Raw genomic sequence first — 24,965 nt, 5'->3', positions numbered from 1 at the left:
TTCCTCGAGGAGTGCCACCCTGCCCTGCCGCTACAGCTGCACGGACGGCAGCAGGACCAACACAAGAACTTCCCAGCTGAGCGCGCACTAACCTATACAATCAAGAGCAAAGGTAATGGGTGCTTAAAGCCCCCAAGTCTTCAGTTCTTTGTCATACAGCCACACCAAGGCAAAGGCTTCCCAACCACAGCTTCCCCACAGCTGACTGTGACAGCGTTTCAGACTCCCTGACAGTACCCAAGGCAGAGCTGGGGGGAGGGAGAGGAAGCCCAGTCACATGCTGAAGGGGAGGCCACTGGCGGCAGCGTGCTGGACAGCAAGGGTGCATTCCATACTTTAATGATTAGCTTTTTAAGTTTTATTAAAACATTTAGAACAAAAGTAATGTTACAGTTAAGTCAGTAAACGAGCACCAACAGAGAGGACTAAGGGCAAGACTGGGGTCCCACACTCATGCCTTCAGAGGCCAGGAAAGGAATACCAAGATTAAAAGCCCCCAAACCCAAAGCCATTGCTGCTAAGGACATAGATGGCAGACTTCTTGAATGACAAAGGAAAGCATGTCAAGAGTTATGACGAGAAGTAGAGGGTATCACTGTGCTATCAGTAATGATAAACTGACATGATCAAGTTTGGAAAAAGATAACTGTTTTGAATCAGTGTTCAGCAGGGTGATGTATGCAAAGAGAATCTTTGCATGATGATCTGGACTCATCAGACATCCTGTGCTGTGTGTGGCTGGACAAGTTACTTAACTTCTCTGCACCTCTATTTCATCATCTACAAAGAGAAGGAAACACTTCAATTTGAATTAAGTCCTTCAATGTTCCTATTTCATTATAGCATCCTGTTGACATAAGCAAACCCTATTTTTTAATATCGCCCCATTTCTTACTTGAACCTGGAGATAGCAGTCTTTCTTCCTTTCAGATAGCTGTATTCCTTCAGGAAGAACTAAACTCCCTGAACAAGACTCAGACCCAAAGGCTTGGCTCTGGGTTGAGGGTCTGGATACTCTTTGTTTCTTAAAAAGTAAAGTCAAGATCTTCAAAGTACAAATTAGAACAGTTATTTTTAATCCAGAAGCAAGGCTCTGAAGGAGATCCCTAATAGGCATGTAAGAGAGGAAGGCACAAGAAAAGCCCATGTCTGTCTGTCTGGTTAGGTCCTGACTTCCATCAAATACTGCAGGCTATGAGGCTTCACAATGGCTTTTCAAAACTAGTGCTGAGGCAAACTCCTGTGGTCCCGACTACTCGGGAGGTTGAGGCAGGAGGATTACAACTTGGAGGCCAATCTAGACAAAGCAGTGAGACCATCTCAAAATAAAATAAAGAAGGCTGGGGGTATGGTTAGTGGTGGAGCATTTGCCTAGCAGGTGTGAGGCCCTGGTTCAGTCTCCAGGAACACACACACACACACACACACACACACACACACACCAAAAAACAAACAAACAACTGACTTCAATGTAGCAAACTGATACACTAGAGAAAGCACCTTGGGGGCAGCACGGCCAGGGCCCGGGGCTCCTCTGCTGCACTCCTGTGATAGCCAACAACCCCAAACTCTTGTGAGTGACTCAGTGCTAAGAAAACAGATGAGTGCTTCACAGTTTCCCAATGGACAATTAGTTAGGAATGAAAAGAAATAATAAGAACGATTACTAACAGATAAATTTTAAAATGTTAACTAAAAGAGGAATATTGCAGAATATATGTATACAGTGTGGTACCATTTAAATAAAGATATGAACATCCAAAATAATGCTCATATCTGCACACAACTTCAAGCAATATTTAGTAGAAATAGAAACATAACAGGAAAGACAGATGCCAAGTCAGGTCCTGAGGACATGAAGGCCGGGCCAGCAGGCCGGGGAGCACGGCCCAGCCTCTGTTCAAGCCCTCTGCCCCTCACTCCCCCGCTCCTGCAGTCGCCCCACCTGCTTCATTTCACATCCTCACTTTCTAACATTCGAAAGATCAGGAAATTTCTCAGAAGAAATCCCAATTTTCCACCTTTTTCAAAGGGAAAGCAGAAGCTCTGGGTCAGATAAATGAGTAAGAAAGAGATGCCTGGGCTGGGGATGTGGCTCCAGCGGTAACGCGCTCCCTGGCATGCGTGGGGCGCTGGGTACGATCCTCAGCACCACATACAAAAAATAAAATAAAGATGTTGTGTCCACCAAAAACTGAAAAATAAATATTAAAAAAAGAATTCTCTCTCTCTCTTAAAAAAAAAAAAAAAAAAGAGAGATGACTGAAGGCCTAGTCAACCTTGGACACCCACAAACCCTGCCTGGACTTCCAGCCACCTGGGAGGAGGCTGAAGCAAGAGGATGGCGAGTTTGAAGCCAGCCTGGGAAACTAATCAAGACTGTCTAAAAACAAAAAGGGCTGGATGCGGCTCAAGGGGTAGAGTCCTTGCCTCGCATGCGTGAAGCTACAGATTCAATCTGCAGTACCAAAAAACCCTAAGCCCAGCTAGCTCTCTCATGGAGGCACCATCCCACACAGGCTCCTTCCTGGGGACTCTGCTCCTCACCAACAGGGAATTCCAACCTTGCAGCTGCCTAGACCAAGGAGCTGACCTCAGGCCTCTACTCCTTCCTCTTCTCTACCCATGCACAATTCTGCCAGCTCTGCTTCAAAGTGTATCACAGACCAACCAGTTTCCACCTTCCTGTCCCTTCTGGGTCTCTCAACTGGTTCCCCCAGTCTGCCCTCTGTCCCCCACCTACCCGGCCTCAGCCACCCTGTCTAGTCTCCACACACTGCCACACGCCCTGATGCACATCTGCACCAGGCTGTGCCACCCTCTCCTCCAAACCCTCCGATGCTTTACAGGGCCTTTAGCTCTGTCTACATGCCAGAGAGCCAAGGCCAGGCTTCCTTGGGCAGGGCTGGCTATGACTACACAGCAGGAATGTGTGTCCTTTGCTCTTATAACCACTGGCTGCTCCTCAGGGGCCTGGCCTGAAGAGGGAACAGGCACCACTTCTCCCAGGTACAGAGCACGTGTACATAGGGGGCCCACACAACTCAAGTCTCAATAAATGCTACTCATCATTGTTTGGTGTTCTTATTACACAGAAAGAATTAGATTAAAAATGCTCGTGCCAACAACATACATGTTCAAGATCGGCTGTGAAAACGAGCTGTCACGAGACACCTTCTCTTGTACATGGCCTTGTAATGCACACAGACAACCCGTGCAAAACATGAAGGTGAGTTCTGCACTTCTAATGGCAAAAAGAAGTTCCCAATGGGCTCACCTGGATGGGAGAAGCCGAGCAAGTGAAGGCAGAGCCCTGCGCCCAGGGCATGGGTGCTCCACGAGGCCCTCTGAGCCCAGAGCCTGGTCTGTTGGCTGCAGCAGCAGCACTGCTCTGACACTCCCGAGGTGAACTCAGTCACCCTGCACTTGGCGTTGGCCACCCCCAGACAGGACCACACTGCATTTCTAATCTTCTAGCCACCCCAAGTGCTGATGATGGGCCAGCTTCAATTAAATCTTAGGGGCCCAATAAAAACAGAACAGAAATAAAATTAATCATTAACAACAAAAGCAAGCAAACAACATAAAAAAGCCCTAACTTTGGGAGTAGGGAAAATAGAACCAGGTAAACTTGAGGAATTCAAAAAACAATGGCTGGGGCACACTTCAGAATTCTGTTTCATAGTTTTTTAAAGGGAGGGAGGCCTGGATTTATACAGCAATTTCAGGCATGAGCCATGCCCACTGATAAAAGCCATCAGACAGCTTGCATAACATCACTTAATAAAATCTATGCATCTGGCGGAGGGTTGGAGTTATCTATTATCAAGTCTCAGTACCGTTCCTCTTTAACAGACCCCACTTCTAACCACAACCAAAGCAAATGCAAAGTGTGTTACAGAAAGTGAACACCCGGGAGACCTGCATGTTATTTGTTATTTGCATGTATAAATGAAAGGGGATTCGGCAAAGGCAGCTTTAGCGGGGACCCAAGGACTAGAGGTCCATCAAAGGTCAAGACCCCAGAGGAGTGACTCTTCAGCAAGAGCTTGGGGATACTCATAGGTGCTGCCAAACTCTCCTCCAAGTACAAAAATGCATTTGACACCCCTGAGTTGCCATTCAGTTCTAGTGATGCCTCTCAGATATAAAATACTGAGCCAAGCAGGCCAAGAGGTGCACTAGAAAGTGGTGAACGACTCGCTACGAGACAAAGGGAGGCAGAGGCAGAGTCACACACATGGGGAGGTAGAGTGAGGCAGGCCAGCCATTTCCTTTAAATCCCGACACAGTGGGCAGTCTGCAGTACAGATGCAAGTGCGGTGGTCAACCACACACCAATACAGGGAGGCAGGGTCCCGCCAAGCTGCCCAGGCAGACCTGGGACTTGTGGTCCTCCTGCCTCAGCTTCCTGAGCATGTCATGAGCATTTTAATCAACTGGATGATAAACACGGATTGCCAGTGGGTTTCAACTGTGATCAGTTGACAGTGACTGACTGAAGAGCGTACTAGGAAGAGCTCAGAGAGGGCATCTGGACTGAGCAGGCAAGCAGGGCACAGCCACGGCCCCTGCTGTCCTCAGTGTGTGGGAATCAGCCACAGCCACCCACTATCACTCACGGGGCAGGGCAATAAGCTTCCTCTGTAGGTCCTCCTTGCTCCTTTCTTTGCACTGAAGCCAAGAGATTTGGAAAAGACAGCTAGGAGACACATTCATAAGTTGCCGCACCAATCCTTTCTATTGCTACAGAGTAAGTACAGTGTTCTTCTCTTTTTTCTTTTTTGTGGTGTTGAGGATTGAACCCAGGGCCTTGTGCGGCTGGGCAAGCACTCCACCCACCCCTGAGCTATATCCCCAGCCTGCACATTCTTTTTATCGGATTTCAAAAGCCCTAAGAACAGTTTCCAGGGTCTATAAGTTGATGCACAAACAAGGTGTATGGCTATTCATTCTATAAAGAGTCACGGAGACCTGGCCCATGCTCAGCACATTCACTTCCCCTGCCAACTCCAAATCCATCTGATAGGACTAAAAAGAATTATTAGGAAAAGCAATGGACTAATTCTTTTATAAAACGAGAAGGAAAGACCAAGATAGGATGATATGTTTTATTGCCGGGCAGAGGAGAACACGTCTCCTAAGCAATGACCCAAGGCAGCAAGGACCTTTGCAGGCCACTGTCCTTCCCTGCATGGTGTCCACCTCCTGTCAAGTTCTTCCCAGCATACAACATGCTCAGCTAGTATGAAGGAGACCCAGGCTCAACAAGCTGCAGAGAAGGGTGGTGACACACGTTCTCCCACTCCTCCTCCTCTCACAGCAGACTCCAGCCGCCTTGCTGCTCACTCAGCTCAACCAGTCATTTCTCCGCGCCTTGGTCCAAAGGAGAAAGGAGATCTTTTCTCAGATTCAAGCTCCCAACCATGACTCAGCAGCTTTTTTGGACTTTGTTCAAAGCATTTACCTGAACTAACCTCTCACTTGCTGAAGATCACGGCACTCTGGATCCTTTCAAAAGTGCCAGCTGGCTTATCAATCTACCCCCCGGGGTGTCATGAGGAAAACACATCTTGGGCAATTGCCTGAATGCACACCTCTCTGCAGGCTGCCCATCACCTGCAGACCCTGCTGAAGGGGGTGGCCCTCCACGCAGCCTGCCCCTCACCACAGTTCACAAAGTTAGGGGTGCTCAGAGGCTCTCTCTAGCTGAATGGTGTTGGGTGCTACAGTTTGGCGGCCATGCTGGGCTGGGGCTGGAATGGCCATCCTTCACCATGTGTGCGCCAGAATTCAGAAATGGGAAATGACCCGGGAGCGGGGAGAGAGCAGGCTCTGTGTAGGAGTAGGGTCATGATACAGTGGTCTTCTATTCTTCCCCCTCTTGCAGCAGATTTCAGCTGCCCTGTTGCTCATTCAGCTTAACCACAGTCATTTCTCAGCAACACTGGTCCAAAGGAGAACGGCAAATAAGACCATGGCTATTAGAGAAAGTGACTTTATCTGCCACTCAGAGCTTCCGTTGTAGATCCCTCCTTAGCCCAGTACTGTCAGCCCTTGGTTATAGTGTGTACCCCTGCATCCTTTATGTATATTCCTTTTTCCCCCTTAAACTAGATCAACCATGTTCCTACTTGTAGTAACGAAATGGTGCCCAATTAAGCCATACAAGCAATACTTCCAAAGTCCTATCCAATCATGTATAAAGTAGCAGTTTTGGACAATTCAGAAGTTTAAAAAAAAAAAAAAAAGTAGGGATAAAGGAGAGGAAAATAGTTGGGAAGAAAAAAGGGATCTGATGGAGGGGAGGCTCTTAAAAAATTGAGACTAGATTCAGTTCAGGAGACATTCAGCAACTTCCACAGGCAGCACACACTGTGCTGGGCACCAGGGAGTAAAAACCACACAACGCACAGTCCTTGCCCACAAGCGGCACAGCCTGGCAGGGGCAATGAGGACGCCAGGGCTGCGACACCCAAGGCACACACAGGTGCTGTGACACCTCTGCGTTGGACAGGAACACGGGTCAACACTGAGCAGCGAGGCGCCCAGAGGCATGTGCACTGTGTAACAGGCCAACAGATGACAGGGAGCAAAGCTGGCTCTCCTGGAAGAACACCCAGACCACCTGGCTCCAAGAGGAAGTGTCCAGAGATGGGAATACCTCAATTTCATCTTGTACCTTAAGAGGTATTGAAACCACCTTACCTCGAACAGCACAGTCAAAGTAAAACTACTTTTTAAGAAGTTCTTATCTCAGAGATAACATCCTAGAGTAGGTAATAAAATAAGAATTCATAATATTAATTTAAATAAATGATCATATTTTAGAGTTATTTTATATCAGGATGCTAAAAGGTCTGAGAAATATTTTATATAAAGTACTAAAAGAAGAATTTTTAAAAATCTTATAATGTTTTCTAAAAAACAAAGAAAAAATATAAATCATAAGCAAAAACAGTACTCTTACAGTGTTAGAACTGCAACCTTACTTCTAGGAGTATATCCAGAAATAATGAAAATCATGGATAAAACCACCCATGCGGGCTGCGGCTGGGGCTGTAGCTCAGCAGTAGAGCACTTGCCCAGCATGTATGGGTTTGATTTTTAGCACCATATATAAATACATAAATTAAATAATGGTCCACCGACAACTAAATATTTGTATATATACATATATAAAAACCACACATGCAAAATGCTAGAAAGCATAACCAAAAAACCAAGAGTAGGCTAAATATCTAATGAGATGATTATGTTAGACTGCTAAAAGAATATTATTTGGGAAATAAATTTAGACACTAAAAAAAGTAAAGACTATGTAATAACAGGACTAACTATATGATTTTAAATTGGAAAAAGTGGAAATTTTTGTATATATGCTAATTAGAGCAGTATATACAAAATGATATATTTTACAAACAAGGCGTGAGAACTTCCATAAAGAATGATAATGCTGTTTGTCCTTTTTAAAGCTGGACATGTGATTCTGATTTTCATCTTTGTTTAAAAATTACCAGTTATGCATAATGTTTAAGATGAGTTGGAAAAATAAAAGAAGAAGAAGAATGATAATGCTCACATTACAGTGGGAAGATAACAAGTGATTCATTTTTCTGAGTTTTCTGGGTCAAGTTGTTGTATTTGTCAACTTTTCCAATGTTTCTCTGTGTTTGAAATAAAATGTAAACTCACTTCATCAGAAGCAGATCGAAGACACTGGACAGCAGCCTGTTTCTTCATCTCCTCCAGCGTCAGATCAGAGCACTTCTTCTTACTCTTCCCCCATTTCTTAGGAGCTCCTTTTTCCCAGCCCAGGAAGATGTCATTCTCCTACAAGAAGAAGGCACCCAGTTAAGGGACCAAGACTAAACAAGCCTCAAGAACCACTCCACCTCCTGACACATGCCTCCCAACAGGACTCACTCACAAATGAGACCCTGATGACCAGGAGGCCGCAGAACACTGCCAATCAGGACACTGTGGCATAACCCAGGTGGTACTGCCACATAGGTGGCTTAGGGCTTACTGTTTATCAACTTACCAAGCCTGACCACTTACGTTTATAGTACATGCCAAGAAACAACCCTAATGTCTGTGTGTAAAGAAAATATAAATTTCAGCATAATTTCTAAATTATAAACAAAATTAAATGGCCTTTTATAATTCCTACTCTTTGATATGGGAGTTCAGGTTATTATTAGATTTTAAAACTTAAAAAATGATTCAACCGGGCTGGGGATGTGGCTCAAGCGGTAGCGCGCTCGCCTGGCATGCAAGCGGCCCGGGTTCGATCCTCAGCACCACATACAAACAAAGATGTTGTGTCCGCCAATAACTAAAAAAAAATAAATATTAAAAAAAAAACCTCTCTCTCTCCCCCCCCATCTTAAAAAAAAATGATTCAACCCATATATCTATATCTTATAGTCTAAATAATCAACAGGTAAAAAATATTATAATTAGGATTCTGTTTTTTCTTGCTTATATGAGCCGATTATAAAAATCTAAAGAAAATTTCAAAAAGCAGCAAAAAGGAAAAGAAAGAAATCACCTGTGATCCTAACCTCAGTCAAAACTAAATCAATTAACTATGCTTCATTCAGTCTTTTTTATATGTTTTAAAAAAACATGCATGAACTCATACAACTTGTATAATTCTGCATCTGACTTCCTGCACAGCAAACCTTACCCTGTGTTGGTGTAGTTGAATATTTCAAGATGTAGGTTCCTAGGATTGTCCCAGACGGAGACTAAGGAAGACAGTTTATTGCTTTGTTATTTTATTTATTTATTTTTGCCTTTTAAGCCTTTCACTTGAAAATTATGGTGAAAACCAGTGGAGAAAGATGTTGAAAGATGGGGAGGGAGAGGGAGGGAGGGAGGGAGAGGGAGAGGGAGAGAGAGAGAGAGAGAGGGGGAGGGAGGGAAAGAGAGGGAGGAAGGGGGAGGGAGAGAGAGAGAGAGAGAGAAGAAAAGAAAAGAAAAGATGTTGAAGGAAAGAGAGAGAGAGAGAGAGAGAAAGGGACAGACAGACCAGACAGAAAGGCAATGGAAAGCCACAACCTGGAAGAGGCCCTGGGGGCAGGAGGCCCCGGGGAAAGAGCCAGGCGAGTGCAGAGATGGAAGAGGAGGCAAGGTACCACAACAGCGTGCTTAAAGATCTTCTAAGATCAAATCACACCCCACCAACCGCCTAGCCCCATTTTCCCTTCAATCCAATCTATGAAGTCCAATTTATGCTACAAGGAAGACAGAGAAAGAGCTTCCCCTGTACTCATCATGAACAGCATGCTTTGTAAGCAGGTTTGGGGCATGGATTCAGAGCTCATGAACTTGAAAAACATATTCTTTGGCTGAAAGGTTTTATTTCCCTTTTCCCAGGAAAAATATGCTTTAGGCCAAACAAGAACTCTTGGTGTTTCCACTCATTGAACATAAGTTTACTAGCTGGACCACATCTGGGCCTGCTGCTCCTCGGCAACAATTCCTCCTAGAGGCAGAGCTCCTCCTGTACAGGAGCGCACAGAACCCGAACAATGTCCACACACAGCTTCTTAAAGGCAGAGAAAGGTGTAACTTCCTGTCGTTCATAATATATAAAAGAACAAACACAGGAAAATTATTTGTAAATTATTGAAAACACCACTCATTTTGTCTGGCCTGCTACGCCTGGCTTCTCCTTACTGAATACTTACAAACATATTTCTCTATTGTTGTATATCATAACTCAACACGGGTAAGGGACACTCACTAATCCTAGCACATTTGTGTTATAAATACAAATAGACTTTCAGAATTCTGATGGGCATGCTGTCCTTTTGGAGCTCAGTTTGTCAATACATATCAAGCACCTTAAACATGTACATGCAATTTTGATCCAATAAGTCTACTTCTAGGAATTTATCCTAGAGAAATAATCACTAAGTGTGCAAATATTTAGCTATAATGATGTTGACTGTACTGCTGTCAATAATGGCAAACATGTAGAGACAACCTAAGTGCCAAATGACAGGGCATGGTTAAATAAGTCATGATTCATCCAGTGGTATTACGGACACTAAAATGGAATTATGAAGTGTATTTATTGAAACAGAAAGCTACTGACAATGTAAGAGAAGTAATCTATACAACAATATAATCTCATTTTTGGTTAAAAACACACACACTTATGTGCATTAAAATGTCTGAGAAAAATGTCATCAAGAGATTACCAAGGAGCTTTTCTCTTGGTGAGGGTAGGCCATTCAGCGCGCGCTCTCTCTCTCTCTCTCTCTCTCTCTCTCTCCCCCCCTCCCTCCTTCCCTCCCTCCCTCCCTCTCTTTTGGGTGCTGGGGATTGAACCCTGGTGTGCTCTACCACTGAGCCACACACACCTTATTCTTTTTGAGACAGGGTCTTGTTAAGTTGCTTAGGCTGGTCTTGAAATTGTAATCCTCCTGCCTCAGCCTTCAGAGTCACTGGGATTATAGATAAGCACTACTATATCTGGCCAAATTTTTATTTCCCAAATTTTTTTAAAAAATAGAGTCATATGCTCTATTTTTTTTAAGAGAGAGAGAGAATTTTTTAAATATTTTTTTTTCAGTAGACACAACATCTTTATTTTAATTTTATGTGGTGCTGAGGATGGAACCCAGCGCCCCGCACATGCCAGGCGAGCGCGTTACCGCTTGAGCCACATCCCCAGCCCCGAGTCATATGCTCTTAATGGTCAAAAAGGTTTACTGTTGTCTTAAATAGAAAACTGCTAAGACAAAAGAAAAGAGAAGCACTCCTTCAGATTTTCACCGTAACAGGTATCTGGCATTACTACATTCATTTCCTGTCTGGGGACCCTTTGTTTACACTTGGAAACATTCGCCCATTCACCCAGAAACCAGGTAAGAGTCAGGTAAAGTCCAACAATGAATACGACTTGCCAGAGGCAGAGTCTAGTGGGGAAAAGACAGACATGCCAACAGGTACAGTGTGACTGCGGCTGCAGCAATCACAGCCCTCCGCACAACCACTGAGGAAATAAATGCCTCAGCGCTGTGGCCTCCTCTTGGCCTTGGTGCTGGCACAGGCTTCCTGTGGGAGGAAGGTCACTAACTGCAATTGCTGTTGCTAATGTTTCCCCCACCTCTTTTGTGTGACAAATTTATTTGGAGTTCAACAATTTCCTTAGTTTTCCATCCACTTCCCCTCTTCTAACATGCACAGTCTCAAAGAAAGAGAAGTTTGGGCTAACAAAGTGGTGAGTGGGAACCCAAGCAGAACTCTGAAACAGTGTGCTAACGCAGGACCAGCAGGCCCTTTTTGTAAGCACTGCAGGTACCTCAAGGCCAATGTGGTAGGGAAGGACATACAGGAGAAGAAGGAGAAGGAGAGGAGGAAGAGGAGGAGGAGGAGAAAGAAAAAGAAAGAGAAAGAAAGAAAGAAAAAGAAAGAAAGAAAGAAAGAAAGAGAGAAAGAAACTACATAAGTTCCAGAAATTTATAAAAATTTAACTCTTTCCCACTCTGTGTTATATGGCTCTAATGACAAGAAGAATGCAATTCTTTCTGGGGGAGACGATGTCATCTGATAGAAGGGGTTCCAAGCCTGGGGAGGTGACACAGAAGCAGGAGGACTGCCTGAGCTCAGTGGTTCAAGGCCAGTCTGGGCAACATGGTGGCACAATGCCTCAACAAAACAATCTACCAATATTCAACTTTTAATACTAACTTTTTTCTTTCCAACTTTTTAGTTATTGTGGTGTTAGGAGTAAAGTAAAATACACATGAATGTGCTACCTTGGCCATTTTTAAGTGTATGTTTTAGTGTGAGTACTGATGTTTAACACTTTTGTGAACCTATATCATAAAATTGACTTTGGGGGAGGGTGCTAGAGAAGCAACTGGAAACCACTGATGTGTCCCCTGTCTGCAGTCCTGCCTATTCTGGAAGTTTCAAACCAATGCTGAGAATGGTGCTCTGAAGGTCTGTGAATGCTATAGCCTGTATCAGAACTTCATTCTCACTCAGGAGCAAATGATACTCAACTGTAGGATGGACTCTGTCTTGTTTGTTCATTCATCTGCTGATGGACATCTGAGTTTTTTCCACCTGTGGATATTATGAATTATACTGCTATGAAGACTCAAGGAACATTTTTGTACGGACATGTATTTTCAATCCTCTTGAGTACACACCTAGGAGAGTTGCTGGGTCATACTTTGATTCTATGTTAACCTTTTGAAGAACTGCCAGGCTATTTTCCAAAGCAACTGCTTTTACAATCACTCCAGCAATTTATGGGGGTTCCAAGTTTTCCACATCTGTGAAGAGATTTGTGACTGACTGGGTTTTTTCCGCCATCCTGATGGATATGAAAGAGAAGAGCATCACAGTTTTGATGTCCTTACCAACAAATGACACTGGGAACTTTCCATGTGCCTAATGGCCAATTGTATATCTTTTTGGACAAGCTGAGTTTTCTTTCCATTGTTGAGTTGTAGAGTTCTTATCAATATGGATACATGTGCCTTATCAGACATATGTCCTACAAAAATTCTGTGCCATTCTGTGGGTTTTTTCTCACTTTTTTGATGCTACCCTTTTAAAGCACAAACTTTTTAATTCCAATAAAGTTGCATTTATTACATCTTCTTTAGTTGCTTGTGCTTCCGGTGTTGCAGAAATTACTGGCCAAGCCAAGTTATGAAGATGCATTCCTATGTTTTCTTCTAAGAATTTTAGTTTCAGTTCTTACATTCAAGTCTGTATTCCATTTTGAGTACATTTCTGCATGTGGCCTTCCTTCATTATATTGTACTCCCACAGGTCCTCAACTGAACAGGTTAATAGATACTGAGATAGAGAAATGTCCTTTGCATTGTCTTAGGTGTGCAAAGCACTGCTAAACTGCAGTTTGAACTCGGACAATAGAATCATTGTAAATTTGTATAGGAACAGACATTTTGGTTCACGTTTTAACTTCTGACAATATTAGACTATACAAAGCACCTTGCTATTATTTATGAATCAAACAATTCCTTGTTAAAATGACTTTACCACATTTTAATTTTATATAAAAGTACTATTTCACCATGCAAATTTTAGGTGGAATTCAGTAAGAAACCTCTAATCTGTAGTAAAAGCTGCATGAACAATAGCATGCCACATGCATTTTATGGGCATTTCTTTTGACAGCTTTCTCATTCTGTTTTTCTTCTGGATTCATGTTAATTAATATAACATAACTTATTAGCCAAAATTCAACTGCAGAACTGTACAATCAGATTTTAAGAGAGCATACTATAAAAAGATCCAAGATATTTCTATTTTATTTGTTATCTTTTCAGTTTGCTGTGCTGTTCTGAAAGTCAACTGACACGTGCCCAGGTCACTTTAAAAATGGAGTAAAATCAAATATAGTTTTCTAAATTCCTAGTCTTGAAAACAAAAACACAATTATTAAATACCAAAAGCAGATGTGGCAAAAAAACTTCCCAGCGTGAGAATCTATTTATTACCAGGTACATTTTGGACACTATTGTGAGGTAATATAAGGCTGGAGTTTTGACTGACTTCCTCATGCTGTCTTCTATCAAAAAGGAGACAGGGGACTGGAGGAGGAAAAAGAACACAACATTCTAAAATACAGCTGGTATCATGACGTCTGCTGTTAGCTGCAGAGCACCCAGCCCCCTGCCTCCCACACCTTCCTGCTAACAGCCTTCGGGAGAACAGAGCCCTGGTGGCCTGAATGGGACTTGGCCACCCCCACCGGCAGGCCCCAATTGGTCAAGTGCAAATCAGTAGGTTGCGTCCCTTCTCAGCCACAGGGTAGATGCGAGAGGCAGGAGAACAGTCAGAAAGAAGCACTTGCTGGTTTCCAAGGAAGACGTGTGAGACTGTGATGCTAGAAACACATGCACTGTCACTACCCTCTTACCCACAGGATCTGGTTCAAAACCAAGCCGTAAGAAGGCAGACTGGGCCAGTATAGAAGCCCCAATGACCAGTGAGGGCTCCATCAAGTCAGGCAGGAGATTCCTTCTGAACTTTCAGTCATGAGGACATTTTCCCTCAAGTCAATTCAGGCCAAATTTTTGGTAGCTTGTGAATAATGAAAAATACGGTCAGAATTTGAGGAAAGGACTCAGCAATAAATCAACACATCTCACTGCTCAAAACCATTTGCCTCTAAAAAACAAGAAGTTCCAATCACACAAGCATAATTTGAGGTTAATCACACTTATCCCTTCTCTTTTCCTGCTAGGTCTTCAGCCCCAATCCCTATGCCCACACTGCGTATCTGCCCCTACTGGCTCTTCCTGCTCAAGCCCCACCCATGCTTTCCCCTGCTCACCTCTGGCCTCACAGAGCCCCTTCTGTTTCTGTGGCCTTATATACACAATTCCTCTCCCCTTCCTTTATGATGGTTCTTCTACCTTTATCTCCTCCAGGACTCCTACTGTGACTGCCCCCACGCACTGCCAACACAGGATGGGTGAGCTGTCAACTGCAGCTGTTCCTCAGGAACTATTCCTATCTGTCTCTATACTCCTGATGCCTGACAGAATCAGGCAAGCCCTGAGCCTTCACATTTGAATAAAAAAAGCAAAATGGGGAATTTTAAAGATATTTGCATTCAAAACTTCTTTGTCCCATGAAAAGATTCAACACAAAAAAATTTTAATATGATACCTTGGGCAATATGTGGATGAGTTTGTGCACATACCATCAATATTAATTCCTAATGATTATTTTCATATTCCTTATGCATAAAACTTTTGTACATTTTGCTCATGCAAAATAATTCTAAACCTCGGGGTTGGGATTATGGCTCAGTGGTAGAGTGCTTGCCTCACATGCGTCAGGCACTGGGTTCGATAGTCAGCACCACATAAAAATAAAGTTATTGTGTCCACCTATAACTAAAAAATAAATATTTTTAAAAAAGAAATCATCACTTCTCATTACTTAAAAAAAAATAATTCTAAACCTAATGGGAAGTGGTTTTTTTAAAAAATATTTTTAGTTGTAGATGGACACAATACCTCTATTTTATTTATTTATTTTTATGTGGTGCTGAGGCTTGAACCCAGTGCCTCACATGTGCTAGGCAAGCGCTCTAGCACTGAGCCCCAGCCCCAGCCCCAGCCCCAACCCCAGCCCTAGCCCCAGCCCCAGGAAGCTGATTGTATTATTCAAAATCGTTCCTCAGAGTTTCAGTGGGGAAGTCTCTTGTTTTATTTATTTTAGAAATATCAACTCATAAACTGCAAAAAACATACTTTAGCCATAATCAACCTTTATAATAATTTTGAAACGGACTAAAGAATTTTGACATACAGATTTCTTGGTTAATTTTATTATAAAAATATTAATAAAGTTAAATATGTAGAAGTTAAAAAGTAGCTCAAAAAAAGAAAAAGTCAGTTCCACCCCATTGTCAACTCCCAAAAGTAACTATGGTTAATAACTGGCACACAACTAGATGCTTTTAATGCTGAATCTGTCCTAGGCACTAGAGTATACACAATGTCAATGCAGGGTATCCGCACCAGGCTGCTCTCAGACCTAGAGCACCCCAGCAACCTCAGACACCTTCTCTGTCTGAGTCGTGTTTGTGAACCTTCATACTTAATAGCTTGGGAAAATCTCTTAGATTGGAAATAATTTTCCTCAAATCTGAAAGTCACTGCTCCACTCCATTCTCAGAAGTAACATCAGAAATCAGAAGTCCCAATTCTTTGAGGCCTGTTTTTTCTACCTGCAGGCTCCTCTTTGTCCTTGGTGGTCTAAAATGTCAAAGCCACATGCCTGGGTGGAGAGGAAGGTCCTGTACCAAGAGGAAAAGTAATGCTCCTCTTGACTAGTGATGGTGTGTGACTTCCCCAGAAGCAGCAAAGTTGCCTGTATTATTCAAGGTCATGGCCCCTAATCCACATAAGGGGTCTGTCAGCAACCCCAGCTGGGCCCAGCCTTCCAGCACCTCTCTGATGTGACAAATGTATCAGCAATGCCACCTTAAGCCCTCCAGAACAGCTCATCTACCAGCCGACAGCAGTGAGTAACTTTAGGTAAAGCTACAAAGAGTAGAAGAATAATCTGACTGAGCCCTGCCCAAATTCCTGACTGACTCATAGAATCTGTCAGGTTTATAATAGAGGATTTTAATCATCTAGCTAATAAGTTTTGGATTTTTTTTTTGGTGTGGGGGGTTACTGGGGATTGAACCCAGGGCTGCTTTAACACTGAGCCACACCCCCAGCCCTTTTTATTTTTCATTTTGAGGGTCTTGCTAAGTTGCTGAGGCTAGCTTTGAACTTGCAATACTCCAGCCTCCGCCTAATTCTCCAGATTATAGGCCTACACCACCACGCTTATTAAGTTTCAGGCAGTATATTATGCAACAGACTCTAATATAAATATATATATATATATATATATATATATATATATATGTGTGTGTGTGTGTGTGTGTATGTGTGTGTATATATATATATATATATTTCTTTTCTACTAAAACTTTTTGCTTTAAACTCAAGAGAAAGTCCCCTAATCCTCCTACTACAACTCTGGGTGAACAAATCCAGATTCATTCTATCTGCATTTTACTTTAGCTTCTTAAAAATTTATTATTTTTTAACCTGATAATTATTTCACAAAGAAATAATAATAATTGCTACCAGAATCTTTACTTCTCAGTTGGGGGGCGGGGGGGGCAGGGACAAAACACCTTTTAAAAAGACCCAACTATGTCAAAGGTAGCAATTATATCCAGAAATGCAACAGGCCCATGTTTGCTGAATCCATAACTAGGATACATGCAAGGCCAAATATTTCAAATTGAGATTATTCTGGAAAATATTTGAAATACACTATCAAGAGCTTAAGCCTACTTTAATAAATGTATTTGCCCAGCAGCTTAAAGATGGGTAGTTAATAGAGGAAAAGCCACTTGCTGGGGAGATGAAAGGTCCCGCTCTAACTGTAGAATCAGTGCCTAGAATGATGCCTAGCACCTATAGCAGCTCAATAAACACGCAGAGAACAAGCCTCCTCTAGCCCTCAACAGTGCCACTTGACCTGCTACACAGGACACGCATCACAGCAGTGCAGAGACAGGCACAAAGACGCTGCCCTGCCCCAGTCAGGAAGTAAAGAAGGTGGCACCAGAAGGCAGGTCTTCAGCTCCACAGCCCATGTTCTTTTTAACTGTGTGACACTGACAGCAAGGGAGGATCTCAGAGGTGGAGCGGAAACAGCCATCTGGGATAAATGTCATGGCGCAACAGGCACAAATTTGGGTAAGGTCAGCAATATGTAGTTTCACCCTCTAACCCCTCCCATACCACCAGCTTAATTATTCGTGAATGATCTGAAGAGGTGCACTCCACAGCAACCCTCTCAGGCCATAATGCTCCCTGTCACTTTTTAGAGTCAATGTGAACACTGGTGGGCACCATTCATCCATTAGGAGCAAGGGCAAATCCTGGGAAGGTTCAGGGCTAGGAAGACACTCCTGGCTTCCTTCCTCACACTCTGAAATTCAGACTGGAAAACTATTAAGCCAACTAGGTACATTTAAGCAAATAAGGGAATAAAGAAGTGTTCTTTGAATGCAAATGTCAACACTTGTCATGTAGAACAAACGTCTATTAAATGGAAAGTTGCTGAAAAACTGCACAGATGCTTAACTTATGAAGAGGCTGCTATAAAGACAAGATAAGTTGAAGATTCCCTTTGTCAAGCAGAGTGTGGTGGTGCATGCCTGTGATTCCTCTGGAGGCTGAGGCAGGAGATCCCAAGTTTGAGGCCAGCCTCAGCAACTTGGTGAGACCTTGTCTCAAAAATAAGAAATTTTAAAAAGGGCAGGAATATAAATCATGGTAAAGTGCCACTGGATTCAATCCCCAGTTCCACAAACAAAACAAAATAAACCACTCCCCCAAAAGAAGATATCCTAAGTCAAAAAATGCATTGAACACACCTAACCTGCTGAACATTCTAGCATGGCTTAGCACACTTTAAATGTGCTCAGTATACCCACATTAGCTTATAGCTGGACAAAATTGTCACACAAAGCCTATTTTATAATAAAGGTTGAACATTTCGTGTAATTTATTGAATACTGTACTGAAAGTGCACAACAGAATAGTCATGAGGGTACTCACCAATAATGTACACCAGCTCAAAGCATTCAGGGCCTAAAGAATGTTTGAAGAATTGAACTAAAATTAATTGATGGATGATGGGATAGTACAGCAATAGGGTCATCAATTTCTGTGGCTGGTTGCCACTGCCCAGCATCAAGAAAAAGTAGCATACCAACACATTACTAGCCCAAGAGAAGATCAAATTCAAAGTATGGTTTCCACTAAATGTGCACTGCTCTCACAATACTGTACAGTCATTAAGCTGAACCCCAAGGAGCAGAGACCTCTGTGCCTGCAGTGAGACACCCGAGGAACCCAGGATGGATTCAGTTTTTGTAGTTTCTACTTCAAAGACTAGAATAAACTGGGCACGGTGGCGCATGCCTGTAATCCCACTGGCTCCAGAGGCTGAGGAAGGAGGATCACAAGTTCAAAGCCAGCCTCAGCAACTTAGCAAGGTCCAAAGCAACTTAGTAAGACCCTGTCTCAAAATAAAAAATAAAAAAGGCTGGGGGTGTGGCTCATTGGTAGATCAGTACTGGGGGAGGGGGAAAGTTGGGGGCAGTATAGCTTGAGGAAGTCTCTGGGGTCTAGAGAGCGAAAACTACAGGTGCCAGGATTGGGGGAGAAGGAGGGGTGGGAAACAGGCCACTCTGCTGGATTCCCTTCGGACACAGGACCCCTGAAGCTGGGGGGCACAAGGGACTTCTAGATGGCCAGCAAGTTTCTATTTCTTTATCTGGGCAGAGTTATACAGATGTGACCTTTGTGGACATTCCCCCACGTTGTGCGTCTTTCTGTATGCAGTTACGGAGGCACTACCCTTCTCACTCTTGGACAGCATCCACAGTTGCTCCATAGCTGAAGTGTTCATTGAGTCCTGGTGGTGCTGAGATCTAAAACCGCAGCAGCTCAAGGACCCCGAACCCTGCCACAGACTGAGGGCGTCCTGGAAAGACTGTGGGAGAAGTCTAAGAAGGTCAGACTCCTGCATGAGGAAAATGGTTTATTTGAAGACCAAATCTTGGAATGTAGTACAAATTGAAACTACTTCCTAAAATTGAGAAGCGGTAACAGATCATAAAAAGGAAGAATACCTTGTACAAAGGAATTTAGAGAAGACCTTTACTCTGAAGGTTCAGCACTATCATTCTGGCTGCCTCTGGAGGACAGCCAATTCCTAGCCATCGCAGCCCCCTGATCACAGTGGCCAAGGCAAGGACAGGCCCATGGCCAAGTCGACCTGCAAGGACAAGAAGCCTCATTGTTCTGCTGGACGTGCGAGTCTGAGCGACAGCAGGCAGGAGAGGGATGAGGCTTGTGAACAAAGGCCAGAGGAGGCAAACTGAGAGCCAGGCTCTGCATCAGGCTGCCACTGAAGTCATCCTAACCCAGGGACATTTTAAGTTTTCCAAACCAGTAAGTGCTACACAATTTACTTAGCTGTGTGACCCTGAACAAGTTACTTAGCTGCTGTAACTGAGTATTCCACTTATAAAACACAGATAACATCAGCACACCGTGAGGACTGAGTTAGTATAAACTGAAAAATCAGCACTTACAACAGTGGCTGGCACACGTGTTCGTTTTTACAGTATTTCCATTTAAACCACACTGACCTGGGCTTTCTGTTTTAATCCCAGACTCCTTGTATGAATAAGAAACAGAATTTATAAGCAGGAAAATATTAAACTCTTCGGTGGTAGTTGTGCTTTTCTTCTTTTCTTTCTTTCTTTCTCTCTCTCTCTCTCTCTCTCTCTCTCTCTCTTTCTTTTTTGTGGTGCTAGGGATTGAACCCAGACCCAGGGCCTTGTGCATGCAAGGCCAGTACTCTACCACCTGAGCTATATCCCCAGGCCAGTAGTTTTAATTAGTTAGCTATAAAGGAAAGTCAAGAATGCTTGGTGGCTGGGGTTGCAGCTCAGTGGTAAGCGCTTGCCTCACATGTGTGAGGCGCTGGGTTCAATTCTCAGAACTGCATATAAATAAATGAATAAAATAAAGGTTCATCAACAACAAAAAAATTTTTTAAAAAAATGTCTGGGACTGTAAAATGATCTTCCTGAACAGCCCTCCCCTCCCTACCTGGAAGGTTAATGAGAGCTTGTTGCTGCCATCAATCAGCATGGCTTCCGGGCAAGGAAAGCCCCCAGCACATGCAGGTTGACAATTTACCACAGCTCCCCTCTTAGCCACTGTTGAGCAACATGCAAAGTGTTTTGAAGTGACACAACCTAGGGTGCAGGCCTACCTTCCCAAGTTTCCTGGCACTCACTTTCTCTCTGGGGGAACTGTATCCTACATCAACTGTCAACAGCGAAGACAAGGAACTTTCCCCCTTCTCTAAAAGCTTTACCAGTACATGAAAAAACAGTAACCTAACTCCACCTGGTCTCTAAAGCTTGCCCTTACAATGCCTCTGTCACCACTTCTTGAAACACTGGCCAGAGAAATTAGACAGATGATATAAATTAAAGAAATACAGATAGGAAAAGAAGAACTCAAATTAGCACTATTTGCCAACGATATGATTCTATACCTATAAGACCCAAAATATTCCACCAGAAAACTCCTAGAACTAGTAAATGAATTTTCAGCAAAGTAGCATGATACAAAATCAAAACCCATAAATCAAAGGCATTTCTGTATATCAGTGACAAATCCTCTGAAAGGGAAATGAAGAAAACTACCCCTTTCACAATAGCCTCAAAAAAAAAAAAAAAAAATTCTTTGGGAATCAACTAACAAAAGAGGTGAAAGACCTCTACAATGAAAACTAAAAAACACTAAAGAAAGAAGTTAAAGAAGACCTTAGAAGATGAAAAGATTTCCCTTGATCCTTCTTTAGGCAGAATTAATATTGTCAAAATGACCACACCACCACTATACAGATTTAATGCAATTACTGGTGCCAATACCATGCTGTTTTTGTTACTATCGCTCTGTAGTATAGCTTAAGGTACTAGAACCAAAATAGACTGGTAGATCAATGGTACAGAATAGAGGACACAGAGACTAACCCACATAGTTACAGTTATCTTATATTAGACAAAGGCGCCAAAAACATACACTGGAGAAAAGATAGCCTCTTCAATGAATGGTGCTAGGAGAACTGGAAATCCATATGCAACAAAATGAAATTAAACCCCTATCTCTCACCATGCACAAAGCTCAACTCAAAGTGGATCAGGAACTAGGAATTAAACCAGAGACCCTGCATCTAACAGAAGAAAAAGTAGGCCCCAATCTCCATCATATCCGATAGGCCCCTACTTCCTTAATAAGACTCCTACAGCATAAGAATTAAAATCAAGAATTAATAAATGGGATGGATTCAAACTAAAAAGCTTTTCCTCAGCAAAAGAAACAGTGAAGTAAACAGAAAGCCTACAGCTTGGGAACAAATTTTTACCACTTGCACAATAGATAGAGCACTGATCTCTAGGGTATATAAAGAACTCAAGAAACTTAACACCAAATAAATAAATAAATAAATAACCCAATCAATAAGTGAGCCAAGGAACTGAACAGACACTTCTCAGGTGAAATACAATCAATCAACAAATATATGAAAAAATATATTTCATCTCTAGCTATTAGAGAAATGCAAATCAAAACTAAGATTTCATCTCGCTCCAGTCAGAATGGCAGCTATTAAGAATACAAACAACAATAAGTGTTGGCAAGGATGTGGGGAAAAGGCTACATTCATACATTGCTGGTGGGACTGCAAAATAATGCAGCCAATATGGAAAGCAGTATGGAGATTCCTTGGAAAACTTGGAATGGAACCACCATTTGACCCAGCTATCCAATCCTCGGTCTATACCCAAAGGACTTAAAAACAGCATACTACAGGGACACAGCCACATCAATGTTTATTGCAGCACAATTCACAACAGCTAAACCTAGATGCCTGTCAGTCAGTAGATGAATAGATAAAGAAAATGTGGTATATATACACAATGGAATACTACTCAGCAATAAGAGAATAAAATCATGGCATTTGCAGGTAAATGGATGGAGTTGGAGAATATAATGCTAAGTGAAGTTAGCCAATCCCAAAAAATTAAATGCCAAATGTTTTCTCTGATATAAGGAGGCTGATTCATAGTGGGGTTGGGAGGGGAAGCCTGGGAAAATTAGACGAACTCTAGATAGGGCAAAGGAGAGGGAATAGAAGAGAGGGGGCAAGGGGTGTAAAAAAAGATGTTGGAATGAGATGGACACCGTTACCCTAAGTACACATATGAAGACATGAAAGGTGTTATACTTTGTGTACAACCAGGGATATGAAAAATTGTGCTCTATGTGTAATATGAATTGTAATGCATTCTGCTGTCATGTATAACAAGTTAGAATTTTTTAAAATTTAAGAAAAAAAAGCTTGCCCTTAACAATAGAGTCTGCTATGTATCTGACAATGATTTGTTATATATAAAAATAAAATTAAAAAAAAACAAACCACAAAGTCATCTGGTATAAAAAACAGCTCTAACAGGAGCAGACTGAAAGAATCCTGGTATCTATAACCATGTTGACCCAGGATCCTCTAACTGCTCTCTAAGTAATAAGGAACACCATCTTTACCTTCAAGGCTTACCTTGAGAAAGAATAAGGCAATCCCTACATGAGAAATAGCTAGCACCACATCTGGTGCGCTGGAGTGCTCCCTGCGTGACCTGGTTACTCTACTGATTTTAAAAAGAGAAAGCGGAAGAGGAAGGCCCTGCAGAATGTAAACCACAATGCAGGGGGCAGAACTGAGGTAGGAAATCACCACCTCCAACCACCACGGTAACAGCTGATGTAGGCAGGACTCAGCAGTGGACTCCAGACTGTCAAGCTCGGCTCGGCTCATCACAAAGAGAGGAGCACTCGGCTCTGGAGTGGGACTCTGGTGGGCAACACCTGAAGCAGAGCCAGCATCAGCCAGAAGGCACAGACTGTCATACAGCACATGCCATGCTATGGCGCACAGGGAAGGATACACCATCACTTAGGTCACAGCATTGCCACAACCTCAGGAACTGAGGCCAACGCAACACACCAACCTGAAGGACACCTTGGAAAGCAAATGGCCTATACTCTCCAAAAATGCCAATGTCATGAGACACAAAGGGATGATGAGATTAGAGATGTGACCACTAAAACCAATGCATGACTCACTGGACGCTAGAGTTAAAAAAAACAAAACAAAACAAAACAAAACTGCAATGAAGAACACCATTGGGACAACTGTTGAGAACTAAATGCTGACTGGGTCTGAGACAGTAATGTTGCACTGATAGTAATTTTCCTTAATTCTATAATTGTACTATGGCTGTCCAGGAGATACACTGAGGCCAGGCTTAGTGACCATGCCTGTGATCTCAGCTCCTTGGGAGGCTGAGACAGGAGGACAACAAGTTCAAGGCCGGCCTGGATGATTTAGTTAAGACCCTATCTTAAAATAAAATTAAGCCGGAAGTGGTGGTTCATGCCTGTAATCCCAGCAGCTCGGGAGGTACAGGCAGGAGGATCCCAAGTTCAAAGTCAGCCTCAGCAATTTAGCAAGGTGCTAAGCAACTCAGTGAGGCCCTGTCTCCCTGAGTTCAATACCTGGTACCCCCACAAAAAGACATTAAATTAAATTAAAAAGGAACCGGGCATGTGCCCTGAGGCAGGATGCTCCAGGTGCCACCAGCACGTGCACATTGGTGCACTCAGGAGGTGGCATGCACAGGAGAACAGAGATAAAGCAAAGAGTGAAGGCACCACCAACTGTGGCCTGAGTGACCACCACAAAAGTGTACACTACTCCTGCTGCTCTTCTGATGTTAGAAATGACTTTTCAAGGAAAAGTTGAAATTTTCTTAAAAAAAAAAAAAAAAAAAAAAAAAGTGATTTTCTGCCCACAAGGGTATTGTAGCTGACTGAGAAAGAGATCACATTCCAGCAAACAAAGTGAAAAGCTGCACAGAAGCGACACAGTCGATCGTGGTAAAAGACATTGCTTTTGAGAAGAATCGAAAGTTTCAAAGAAAATGTGACCTGAGCTTTGAAGGACGAGGAAGAAAAGCAGTTGATATCATCTAAAAGTGATACACAGGGAATTCTTGTCTGAGAATATACCTACCAGAGCACAGCAGTCACGACCAGAGAAGGAAAGCAGGAAAGCCCATGAGGTGAAATCCCTGCCAGCCATGGCACCTCCACACCAGATGAAGCGGTTCACCACCGCTCAGCGCGCAGCCAGCACCACCAGCCAGAGGGGTGAATACCTGCCTCGGCACCGAGTCACCTCTTGTCAGGTATGGTTTTCCATCTGAACTTCTTCATCAACACACGACACGCATGTCTGCTTCCCAGGACTGAGTGGAGCAGTATTTTAGGGTCTTTTATTTCCCTGTGGGTCCTTCTCATAACTCCAGATACACTGTTTTCACCAACCTGTACCTTTTATGTCCTGATGATGAACCACAACTGAGCAGGGAGGACCAAACCCAGGCAGACCCCCACCAGCTGCAGCTCATAGACACCAGCAGGTCCACCATCAAATCTCATCAGAGATGTGCTTCACCACAGTCTTATCAAGAACAGGCCTATGCTTTACCCTAAATGTCTTACAGCCCTTAGCACAGGAACACTTTGGGTTAGTAAATGTACTAATTTAATTTTAATAACTTATTAATTTATTGATTAAATATTCTAAGCTGAAACTGCTGACATTGAAATTATATTAAAGTCCTACTAAAAAAAATCACTCATTCCCATGTAAACACAAGTACATGTTTATAACTGAAGTATGTGATTATTTTAATTATAAGAAAGATATTTCTTACTTCTGGA

General features: G+C 42.9%; 1 protein-coding gene across 15 annotated transcripts in view; it reads right to left on the bottom strand.

Annotated features, from left to right (window-relative positions):
* The window catches only part of Kiaa0232 (KIAA0232 ortholog), an 80,808-nt gene that overhangs the window by 27,580 nt on the left and 28,263 nt on the right, over positions 1-24,965 (bottom strand). For 14 of the 15 annotated variants that reach the window (XR_009224817.1, XR_009224816.1, XR_009224818.1 and 11 more), the window contains exon 3: positions 7,696-7,833. Coding sequence is in view for 11 of the 15 variants with exons in the window: in XM_046423558.1 (XP_046279514.1) it covers positions 7,696-7,833 (138 nt within the window). In the remaining 4 variants the exon portion in view is untranslated. Of the gene's footprint in view, positions 1-7,695; positions 7,834-12,176; positions 13,606-24,965 lie in introns of those variants that run through there. The other variant, XM_058572433.1, reaches the window with a different exon arrangement.

Source organism: Marmota monax, unplaced genomic scaffold (genome assembly GCF_021218885.2).
Source record: "Marmota monax isolate L192 unplaced genomic scaffold, Marmota_monax_Labrador192_F-V1.1 WCK01_AAM20220418_F8-fsc00009, whole genome shotgun sequence".
In the NCBI taxonomy this organism is placed as follows: Eukaryota; Metazoa; Chordata; class Mammalia; order Rodentia; family Sciuridae; genus Marmota; species Marmota monax.
This window is presented reverse-complemented; position numbering and strand designations above follow the sequence as displayed.